The sequence below is a fragment of the Trachemys scripta genome, chromosome 12 (genome assembly GCF_013100865.1).
Source record: "Trachemys scripta elegans isolate TJP31775 chromosome 12, CAS_Tse_1.0, whole genome shotgun sequence".
Taxonomy (NCBI): domain Eukaryota; kingdom Metazoa; phylum Chordata; order Testudines; family Emydidae; genus Trachemys; species Trachemys scripta.
Window position 1 is genome coordinate 2,539,769 of NC_048309.1, and position 11,274 is coordinate 2,551,042.

Sequence of the window (11,274 nt, forward strand, 5' to 3'; positions counted from 1 at the left end):
CTTCGATGAACTGGCTGCTGAGTACTTGAGGCAGGTCCAAAAAGGATTTGACAAAGCTAATTCTGCCATCAAAGTCTTTGACAGATACAACAGTAACTCCGTGAAAACTGCAGAAAGACAACACCGGACAGGATCGAAGGAGGGATGCAAGAAAGAGCAGGTGATTGACGGATGCCCTGTGCCTCCAAGGAAGACGTTTCTAAGGCCTTGTCTACACTACAAAGTTTTGTCGGCAAAAGTTAATCCAGAGTGCATCCACACTAACAGCGCTCGCATGCACACAGAGAGCAGTGCACTATGGGTAGCTATCCCACCGTGCAAGAGGCCGCAGGGTGCTTTGGGAAGGGTTTGCAATGCCTCAGTAGATTGTCAGCCGCTTTTTCAACTGAAGACAGCAGGCTGACCCACCTATCCTGAGGCAGGGGGAGAGGGACATCCCCCTGGCTCTCCCCGGAGTCCGCACAGCAGTCTCTCCCGACAGCCCGCTCTGCCTGCGGCTCTGTGATTCCCTGAGCTCTCCCACAGCCTCCTCAGCTGCCGGGAGCCATCCCGAGCAGCTCTGTATCTCTCCGTGCTGAGAAATGGCAAAGCAGCAGCCTAGTGCCGGGCAGAACAGGAGCCTTTGTTCCCCAAATGGAGCAGCACACTGGGCTGTCGGATACTTCCTGGAGCTTCGAAAGGGGAGGGGGACATGCCTGCAGGGTAGGAGAGATCAAAACAGTGAGCGGAGCGGTCCTAGCAGGCATAGTGGGATATAGATGGAAGCCAGTTATGTCGACAAAACAAACAGCAGTGTCTACACTGACACTTTGTTGCTTTAACTTTGCCGCAAAAAGCTTTATACCTCTCGTTGAGGTGGTTTTATATGGTCGGCAAAACGGCAGAGTTTTGCCACCAAAAGTAGCTTTGTAGTGTGTGTCCCTCCCGTTTTGTCGGCAAAAAGCAGCTTCTGCAGACAAAACTTTGTAGTCTAGACAAGGCCTAAATGTGGCATCCAGCACATTTCACACTTGTGAAATTCCTCTGACTAGATGGTTCAAAATATACCCGAGGGTGCATGAAAACGCTCAGCACAAACACCCCTCCTGGCTGGAGATTTTTCCAGTAGCACTTGCTCTTCACTACTTTCCGAAAATGGAACAGAGCAAGAAACACGTGGATTGAAACCCTCAATTACCAGCACAACTGACAAGTGTTGCACTTCATACTTGTGCGTGCAATTTGTGATGCACTCATTCCTGACTTCCGCAACACACCTCCTGCTATACCGGCATTAACCGGATGTAGCTGTGTCATTCCTATTTGGTGTTCGGGGAAAAAAAATCCGTGCTTAATGTTGTTAAAACAAAGACAGCTTCCTGCTTCCGGGAGAGAGGGCAGACAAGCCAGGGTATCTGCAGCAAGGAAGTTGGTGGCAGTGCTGTCTGAGTGAGAAAGGAAAGAAGACCCACAGATCTGAATTGCTTGTGCCTGAATCTAGCCATCAAAAAGGACAAGTCACTGGTCAAACGCCCACCATGTGAGGACAGTTTTGAAGTGCATGCCAAAAGAGCATCTTGGCAAACAAAGATTTGGATGTCCTTGCACACAGGTAAGCCAGACAGCGGATCACCATTGCAACATGGATGGAAAAATGTGGATGATGAATACTTCCTGTATTCTTCAAGGGCCTGTTGGCATCTGAGCTTCTACAAGACCTTATTTGTGCCTGTACCAATAGGGGTTGCTGCATAACTATACAAGTTTAAAGGGTAAAACAAAATCTAATAGATGATGACCTCAAAGCATCACAACAACAATACAGAGAGACATTAAACTAACAGAAGTGAATGCAAATATTGAAAGTGGTCACTAACATGATGGTGTCAGTTTATCCCTGTTTCTACGGTAACGGCACCACTTGACAGCTCCATATCATACCTCATCCTGAAGTAGACATCATAAGGTTCCAAATGATGTGTGATGTGCATGTGTAGAGAGGATACATTAAGTCGATCAAATTGATGGTGCTGCCATTCACATGAAGGCATTTCTGCAAAACTACAAACTGCTGACTTGGCCGCAATCAGCAGACAATGCAGAGTGTGTGTCTGGAAGCTTAAAACAGGACTGAATTCAATAGGAAGTGTAACAATTGCTTCTGACAACTGTATTTTGCTCTGTGGCCATCTATTTTTATTGTATTATCTGGAGGAATGTGTCCATTTTAAATATTGACATCTTTTTGCTGGACTGACTGAACACGTGTTTGTCAGGCCTCTTCAATTCCTGGTCATTTCATGGCATCTAGTTTAGATTAAGCCGACTGTAGATCTATAAATCAGAGGCCAACTAGTTCCTGGCTAGTGAGAGCCAAGAGTTAGCACAGAGAGACAAGAGCATGACAGAATAGTGCAATCTCTGTTAGAATGTCTATTATAATCAAGGAGTGAGGTCAGAAAGCTCTAGCTAGGACCAAGGAGAGGACAGTATCCAGAGGGACTTTCCAGCAGACTGGCCCTTGAAGCAGCCACAAGGACTAAGGAAAATCTTTAACAAACATTCTAGCAAAACTTCACACCAACATTACAAGAGGGACCTGTAGCATGTTCAGTAAAATATTTATCTTCTCCTTATTGTAAAATCATCACCTTGGATCCCAAATTGTGAATGACTCTCACTGAACTACAACGTGACTGTTTAACGCTGAAGAGAGACATGAAATCAAGCAGCAAGGACAGGTCCTTTGTACAGAGCCAGGAAGTCTGGCTGGAGACGGCTTGTAGGCACAGCACGATAATCAGCTGAGAAAACCAGATCTACTAGAGCAAACAGACAGCAGTGCTGGTGCCAGCTGCACCCCCTTGCTTTTGGGCAGAGGAGAAAGCGTACACCCGATTGTAGTCATGGTTTCCAATAGTCCCTCCTTTCCCAAAATTAGCATGACATCATATACGGCCAACTCTGCCAGAAAACCCACAGAACAGGGGTGGTGTGATACTGCTCCTCCTCCAACGCCCACGAGCCGCGCCTGCTTACCCAGAACACATCGTAGATGAAGAGGCCCCCGAGCAGGATGCACCCTGTGCTGACGTTGTTCAAATGCAGGAGCTCGACGCCGTTGAGAGAGAACGCCAGTCCAAAGAGATTGTTTGCAATCCAGTGCTAAGGGCCAAACACAACAGGAAGATGGATCTGGTTCAGCACAGCCCGCGGCACAAACTGACTATTCCTCACAAGCAAATTACCAAGAGACTCCCAAGTTTGATCTAGGGCTGTTCCTCCCCCTTCCTAGTTTGAATATCCCACTGCTGCTTTGTTCCCTTTCTTACCTTCCTCAGCAGGTACCAGACTCCAACGACACTGCTCATGGCCAAGCAAACAAGGTCCTTGGAATCAAACTCATAATTCACTATTTCTGTAACAAACATAACAGCATGATTCCAGCTAGCCCACACAACTCCTCCTCCCACTCACACAGGCAGAGCAGTGACTAATGTATATAGAGCAGGTGAGCAACACAGGACCACCGTGGCAACTTTCCCAAACGAGTGTCGGAGTGACACTGCACGTGCAAGTGGCCAATTCTACAGTAACCCCATTCAAGTTAGGTGTGCACTGGGAGCTGACCTTGGAAAATCCAGACCTTTCCTTTCAACCAGGCCACTCTTCCTCAGCAGATTGTCTTGCTGCCAGGAAGGACACTGAACTCAGGGTACATCCGAACAGGCCCGAGCAGCATGGAGTGGGGAATGAGAGGCAGAGAGTCCAAAATATTTTGATTCAATGAAGAGTTGAAAATTGACAAGCTGAGAGAGTGAGAGCACATGAAGCAGGACACAAAAAGGTAGAACAATTAAGTCCCAAGAGAAAGCAGGCAAAATAGACGTACCTTCCTTGTTTTCCCCTGAGCCCTGGGTGAAGAGAAGCTGGTACTGTTTGCTGGGGAAGTTAGCCGGGAAGAATTTGTTCATGATGGGGCTGAAATAGAGATGGAGAGAAGGTCAATCCTGCAGAAGCACCTGTGAATTCAATGCACTTCCCTAGCACCTCCAGGATGACTGCAAATCCCATTACAAACATCAAGTCCCAACACCTCTGCCCTATCCCCACTGTACAGACAACGAAGTGACTTGCTGAATGTTCCTGAGATAGTGGCACAGCCAGGGCTGTGACGGTCACCAGGCGCTAACCGGCAGAAGACAGTCTTTGGTTTGAATACTGCCTATAACCCTACAATTTGTAGGGGGGGCCTGCAGGGGACCATTGCTGGGTATATTTTGGAAGCATGCCAATTTGGTGCAATTGGCTGCATTCCAATGCTTTTCAGAGTTGCCCATGGCCGGGCTGGCTTAGCATTAGCCAGAGAGAAAGGGGAGCTCCACTGGAGGCAGAGAACCCTAACCCCAATTCTGCTAGTGCTAAGGAGTGATAGTTCTCATTTCCCATCCATTACACCTCCTAACGCCGCGAGGTTGGGGTTCACTCTGGATTGCTCTCTGGACGCCCCAGCCCAACTTGCTGCAGCATCCCACGAGTCTCCTGGATCAGAGACTGGCAGTGGAGAGACCCATTCAAAGCCTGACACCAGCAATACCTTCTCAGGCAGTAACTAACGTGTTTGGGTCAGCACCTCTAGAGAGAAAAAGGCAAAACACCTTATGCCTGGGGAAAGTTATCCCTGTCCCCAAAGCCCACAACCTCCTGGGTTTGCGGGGAGCAGTGAAACCAATATCAGAAGTCAGAGGGGTCCATGTAGGGTTCAAAATCCTGTAATCTAAAGGAAGGCATTCCCCCCCCCCCCAAAGGCCCCAAACAGCTCAGGAAACAGGAAGATGATTTCCCCCCCACCAATAACTTGACTTTTCTAGAAAAGCTCAGATGAGATTGCAACATCCAAGACCAGATCCTACCCTACTCTAAGGTGCAAAGGGCCCTTAAATGCTGCCTTCAGTGGGCGACCAGTTTCCCCTGGAAAGGCGGAATCCTCAACTGGTGCAAAGCTGGCAGAGCCGGCCCCCTCTGGTGGATCGGGCAGGAGGGGGGGGGCTGGAGTACACCAGACTCTAGTGCGCCTTGCTGGTGTCATGAGCTCAGACTGCTCTAACTTGCATTGGGAGGCGTGGCTAGCCCCAGGCATGGGGGATGGAGCAGAACGGTGGCCCAATTCCACCTGTTTCCTGGACGGTATCACATTTCGTCCCAGCGCCGCTGAGAATTTAGCCTGCAGTTTTCACTGAGGTTTGTGCTTTGTAAACCAATTTCCCAACCGGCTTTGCTGAGGCACAAGCTCTGGCAATAAAAGTCCATTGAGGATTTCACAACCATCTCTCACGGTTGCTGTTCAAAGCAAAACGTTCTCTGTGTCCTGTTTAAATACAAGCTACGCTGTGAGCTCCTCAGGAGAGGGACAGTGCCTTGCTGGCCATGCACACCTATGGTGCAGTAACAGCATAAATCCAAACTCTTTTGCAGGCAGCGTAGCCCAGTGCTTTGTCCACTAGCCTGGGGCTTGGGAGAGCTGGGTTCTATGCCTGGCTCACCCACTGGTCTCCTATGTGACCTTGGGCAAGTCACTTCACCTCTCTATGCCTCAGCTTCCCTGTCTAAGTCAGAGATGCTGCTGCTGCCCTCCTCTGTAAAGTGCTTAGAGTTCTACGGATGAAAAGCGCTATGTAAGAGCTAGGTCGTATTACTACTGCTGCAAGGTAACTGCACTCTGGGAATAAACCAGTCCAATCTGCCCTCTTCTAGGTGCACATACGCCATAGGGCACTCCCCTAGTCACCAGGACAGAGTTTACCATACAATATTGAGGTACCCCCCCATTTTTTACCTGATGGTGTGAGACAGGGCTAGGATCCCCAAGACAAAGAAATACATGGAGAGCAACAGGTTGATATATTCTTGAGAGAAGATCTGGAAGGCAAAAAGAATGAGATTCGGTTACAATAGCAATTCCCACCTTGCAGGTGGCAGAAAAGGCAAGAACCCCTTTACATGTTACGCAGCTGTGATGTAACTAGCAGGTTACTTGCCACTGCTTTCTGGTCACAGTTGTGACAAGTGACTAAGAATGACTAAGGGAACTCAACATATTTACTATATTTCATACCAGCAGGGTTAAAATAAAAAAGGAATAAAATAAATGACTAGTCCCCTAATCACATAACAAGGGCTATGTGGGATAGGTGGCCACCTCATGGGTCTATGCTACCACTGGCAACGGCAAGCCATTCAGAATGGTTTAAAAAAAAAAAAAATTTTTTTTTGCAGGAAAGGGCACTCATTTTTTCCAAACAATTCTCGTTTGGGGAAAAATTCAGCATGTGATTGGAGCATGAAATTGTTTGTTCAATTCATGCAACAGCCTGAAAATAAAAAATGACCAAGAGGTTGACCTAGTCCTGCCTCAATCTGAGGGACTGGACATGATAACCTCTTGAGGTCTCTTCCAGCCCTACATTTCTAGGAAACCTGAATTAAGATGGCATTCCCACTACCCTTCAGTTCCAAAGGCATCCTAAACTCATACTCCGCCCTAGTTTATCTGAGGATATTATGAGAACCCCAACTTCTCTGAAATGCAAGTGCAGCCTCATAGCCTGCATTCAATTTCTCTCTGAGAGAGAGAGAGAGAGAGAGAGAGAGAGAGAGAGAGAGAGAGAGAGAGACACACACACGTAACCGAGCTAAATGTGCCAAGAAGCACTTAAGGCAGCCTTTGAGCTTTTCTTGTACTCTCCTAAAATAGAGAGAAATTAAGATACAGATGCCCATTGCAGTAACATCACGGTAACAATTTAAACCTGTCCAAGTGAAGGCTCATGTACCAACATTAACTTGTCCACATTGCACACATTTAGCACTTTCCCTTGAGACACTTCACAGCCAGACCTGGCATGACCAAAAGATAAGGGCTGGTAAAGGTACCCGAGGAGTCCTGCTAGGATCCGGACACTGCAGGAGATTGGATCTCTTAGGAGGAACACCTTCTCTGACCACAGGCAAGAAGGAACTGACCAGAACGTTTGATGGGCAGTATTTGTAACCATGGTGGGGAGATGCCATAAATAGTAGGGATCCTGGCTTCTGGTCTCCCCTATTCCGGAGGCAAGAATCCTATGCAGATGGTATTTTTAGAGAAGTATTCCCCCTGCCCCAAAGCTCACATAACTCAGATATGCCTGAACCAATTTCATTCAAGTATTCTAAAAATAAATTCCCCCTGGGCTAAAGACCAAGAACGGAAGATTACAGCCCAGAGAAGTGTGAGAAAGTTGTAAGTGATGAAGGATTAGAATAGCAGTTGAAACGAATCCTTAACTAAGGCCTCCTCCATCAAAGAAAGGCTATACCACTTTAACTAAGCTGATTTTAAATTGTAAACGAGTTAGGCCTGTACATCCCCCTATGTAGACACACTTAAGCCAGTTTAAGCTTCAGTTTAAATTGGTAATTTGCTACTTTAAGCACAGCTACATAGGGGATTCGTATGGGTTTAATTACATAATTTAAAGTCAACTTTAGTACAGGTTTCAGAGTGGTAGCCATGTTAGTCTGTATCAGCAAAAACAACAAGAAATCCTTGTGGCACTTTAGAGATTAACACATTTATTTGGGCATAAGCTTTCGTGGGCTAAAACCCACTTCATCAGATGCATGGAGTGGAACATACAGTAAGGAGGTATAAATACACAGCATATGAAAAGATGGGAGTTGCCTTACCAAGTCAGGGTTGCACTGACCATACTCACTACTGCATGTTCCACTCCATGCATCTGATGAAGTGGGTTTTAACCCACGAAAGCTTATGCCCAAATAAATGTGTTAGTCTCTAAAGTGCCACAAGGACTCCTCGTAACTTTAGTACAAACATTCTCACATAGATGAAGCCTAAGTCAATTCAGTGCCACTATTCTCATATACAAGGCCTAAAGCCCTTACTGCCATGACCTCTAGCTACAGTTCTGGCATTTTCATGTAACCTGGGATGTGGGCATGGGCGCCAGGTTTGTATAATTTTTGGTGGTGCCCAGAATGGGTCCAGCAGAGCCGTCCAGTCCATAGGACGGACCGGGACAACCGCGGGAAGAGGTGGGACGAGGGCTTGGGGGAAGGGGTGGAGTGGGGGTGGGGTGGAGCAGGGGCAGGAAGAGGCAGAGCGGAGGGCAGGCTGGGGCCGGGTTACTTGCTACTGACAGCGCCAGGCCCCCCACTAATCCCCCAGGCCACCCTGGACCCTACGTCCAACTGAAGCTTGGGGCCCGGGGCGGTTGCCTCGTTCCATCCTATGGACAGGATGGCTCTGAAAATATCAGCCCAAACGTTGGTGGAGCCAGGCCCACCTTCCTGAATACTGGTGGAGCACGGACACCACGGGCCCATATAACTTGCCGCCTATGGATGTGGGTGTAGTAATTCTCTGAGGCTTCCCCTATGAAACACGTGGGAGATTATTTTTACTTATAGACAATGTCACCTTTTAGCTTCTCAGCTAGCTGGATAGCTGGCATTGATAAATGCCTAAGGCTGGTTACAGCTGGAAGGAATAGGAAACAATGTCGGAAGAAGCTACAGTTCATATACCTTCATTCTCCTCTGCTTTCAGTCAGGTCACTGAGTTACCACTTACTACATCTCAGACTTCAGAGACAGCACCACAGCGTGTCAGGGAAGGCCACATGTGCTTAGTAGTCTGAGAATCGACTCAAGATTTCCATTGGTTCTTTGGCCTTATTTTATAAGCAATTACTTGTACACAGACTCAGACTTGCCATAAAAGTCAGATAATTCAGAATACAGGCTGTGACTCCATCCCTCATGTCTCTCACTGCCTACCAATGTTGCAAGGACTCGTGCAATTTCAACATAGTGCGCACCCAGAGATCACAATACAGCAAGCCAAAAAGAGCCTTTCAGACTCCTCTTTGAGATGTCCGCACTGCAGGCTGTGATCAGTCTTGAGGTGATTTAAACACGAATGCAGTAAGGTAGAGAGGTTAAAACAAACAACAAGCAAAGAAGGGAGTTTCCACATTTCTATGGCCCCCAACAACATAGGATCTAAGTGGCTTACTTACTTTAAAGAAGAGGTAGAGTCCGAAGAGGGTGCAACTGGCGACAATGGGAAAGCGAGCAGCGTCCCGACTGGTAATCGTCTCTGGCATATCTGAGGCATTCTAGAGAGGGAAGAAGAGCACATCTGTAGATTAACCTGCTCTCCGTATCAACACATTGGGGAGAAGAGGTCCAGAAGCACCAGCGGAGCTATCAGCTTGCTGAACTCTGCAGAACTAATCAACACTGGGCTCACACGGACGCAGGTTGCTTGCTGGTTTCCAGTCATCCCTGTCGAGCCTTTATTAAAAGCAGAAACTGATACCTGCCCACCTTTGTCCTAGCAGGAATTGCCAGAGTTTACTACTTTTTTCCTTGGGGAGAAATCAGCGGGCCTTCTGAGCTGACCTCCCTCCCCATTTCGCTCTTCCTACTCCCCCAGCCCAGCAGAGGAGTGTTGGACACTGCTGGCTCTGCAGCGCCCTCTGTGCTATTCTAACATCAGAACTGTTTCAACGTTATTCATATTCTTGGCTTCATTTAGCGTCCCCATCTGTGATTACCATATGTTTATTACCCATTGAATGACAGTTCTGTCCAGCCACGTATTTACTCATCACATTCTTAGGATGCGCCCTTGTATTGAGCCCCTTACTAGTGTGAAAGATGTATCAATTTTGTAGATTCCTTTAAATAATTTTGGAAGCGTCTGTTAGGTAACTTGAAGTCTCTTGTTTTGACCCAACAAAGTCTGGTTCTCTCAATGTAGGTCCTCAATTCCTGATATGACTTTTCCCCCCCCTACACTGCATCCTCTCCATGACATCAATAGCCTGGCTGTGGTACCGAGACCACACGGCAGAGCATACTGGCTAGCAGTCTACTTGGCATGCTGAAAGCAGCGTCACTCAGTGATGGTTACCAAACAGCTGACTGCACTCCACACTTGGCATTAGCTGTTTGGCTAATCAAGACACAGAAACTTTCACAACACACTTGCAATCCCGCCTGAGCAGTATGCGCCCTACTGCTGCAACTTATGCAAAACAACCATATGAAAGTAGCGACGACTCATAGAGAGCATACAGCTGGCTGCTACACAGCATTCCCCAGCTCAAGACAGGATCTAAGTACCCAAAGAATTGCTCATTCTCTGCAGCAAGGTCTGTTAACTCCGCAGCTTTATTTCCATCCAGTGCATACTGAACAACGCGGCTATAATAAACTCCCAAAGCTAGGCATTAGAGAAGAAAATGTGATATGACTGGGAAAACCAAGGTGAGCTATCATTACTAGACAGCCCCCAAGAAGGGGACAGGATAATGCGCAGAATCATACAAATGCAGGGTTGGAACAGACCTTGGGAGGTTAATCTAATGCAGTCTTCTGCAATGAGGCAGGACCAAGTTTACCTAGACACTCTGAAAGGTGTTTGTTTAACCTAAAGCTGGGAGCAGAATTCTCTCAGACAGGGAAGGCATCTCCATGGAGGATAGTGAGAGGAAGCAGGAGTTTTTCCAGGGAGAAGGCCAGAGGGATGGAAACAGAACCCAGGCTCGGCTCTCTCTGGTGGATGCATTACTCAGAAAGGGATGATGGTGCTTAGAAGCTTTCCAAGGATATATGAACTTCTCCTGAGCCAGTAGGGCACTATCCAGGGGGCAATAACCAAGAAGGCAGAAGTACCTATGGGTTACCTCTCTCCAGAAGGAGACAATGAAGGCAGTACTAGGGAATGAAAGCAGAACCCTATGGGTCACAGACAGAGATGAGGGACCAGTAGCTAGAGAGCATCTCTTGCCAGGAAGGGAGCGGTAATACCTGGGGGTATGAAAACGCCGTGACCCCCATGTGTGACATATGGCTCCCAGTCCGTGGAGGAGGTTCAGTCCCAGGAAATGCTCAGGACTCTTCTCTCCATGGCATGAGAGGGGAAATCGCTGAGATCAGAACCAGACGCTCAGGACGCCTCGGAGTCTCAGGGGAGCAGTGGGGGACCACAGCAAAAGGCAGACCTGTCACTGGGGGTCCCAGACCCCTTGTGGGGGGTCAACCGGAGCAGCAATGGGGGAATCACGGCCCCTCAGCGTGGGAGGTCCCCGGGGATGCTCCAGAGCACGAGTCCCTCCAAGGGGCCCGGTCGAGCGGGGGGTGGGGGTCCGGTCCCGGGGGGGGGTCGAGCGGGAGGGGGGGCCGGTCGAGGGGGGGGGGGGGGCCGGTCCGGGGGGGGGGTGC

General features: G+C 48.3%; 1 protein-coding gene across 2 annotated transcripts in view; it reads right to left on the reverse strand.

Annotated features, from left to right (window-relative positions):
* The window catches only part of HM13 (histocompatibility minor 13), a 30,311-nt gene that overhangs the window by 18,634 nt on the left and 403 nt on the right, over positions 1–11,274 (reverse strand). For both annotated transcript variants that reach the window (XM_034787432.1, XM_034787433.1), the window contains exons 2-6: positions 9,063–9,161; positions 5,816–5,898; positions 3,872–3,960; positions 3,312–3,397; positions 3,019–3,144 (exon numbers count right to left, since the gene is read on the reverse strand). In XM_034787432.1, the coding sequence (XP_034643323.1) occupies positions 3,019–3,144; positions 3,312–3,397; positions 3,872–3,960; positions 5,816–5,898; positions 9,063–9,161 (483 nt within the window). The remainder of the gene's footprint in view (positions 1–3,018; positions 3,145–3,311; positions 3,398–3,871; positions 3,961–5,815; positions 5,899–9,062; positions 9,162–11,274) is intronic.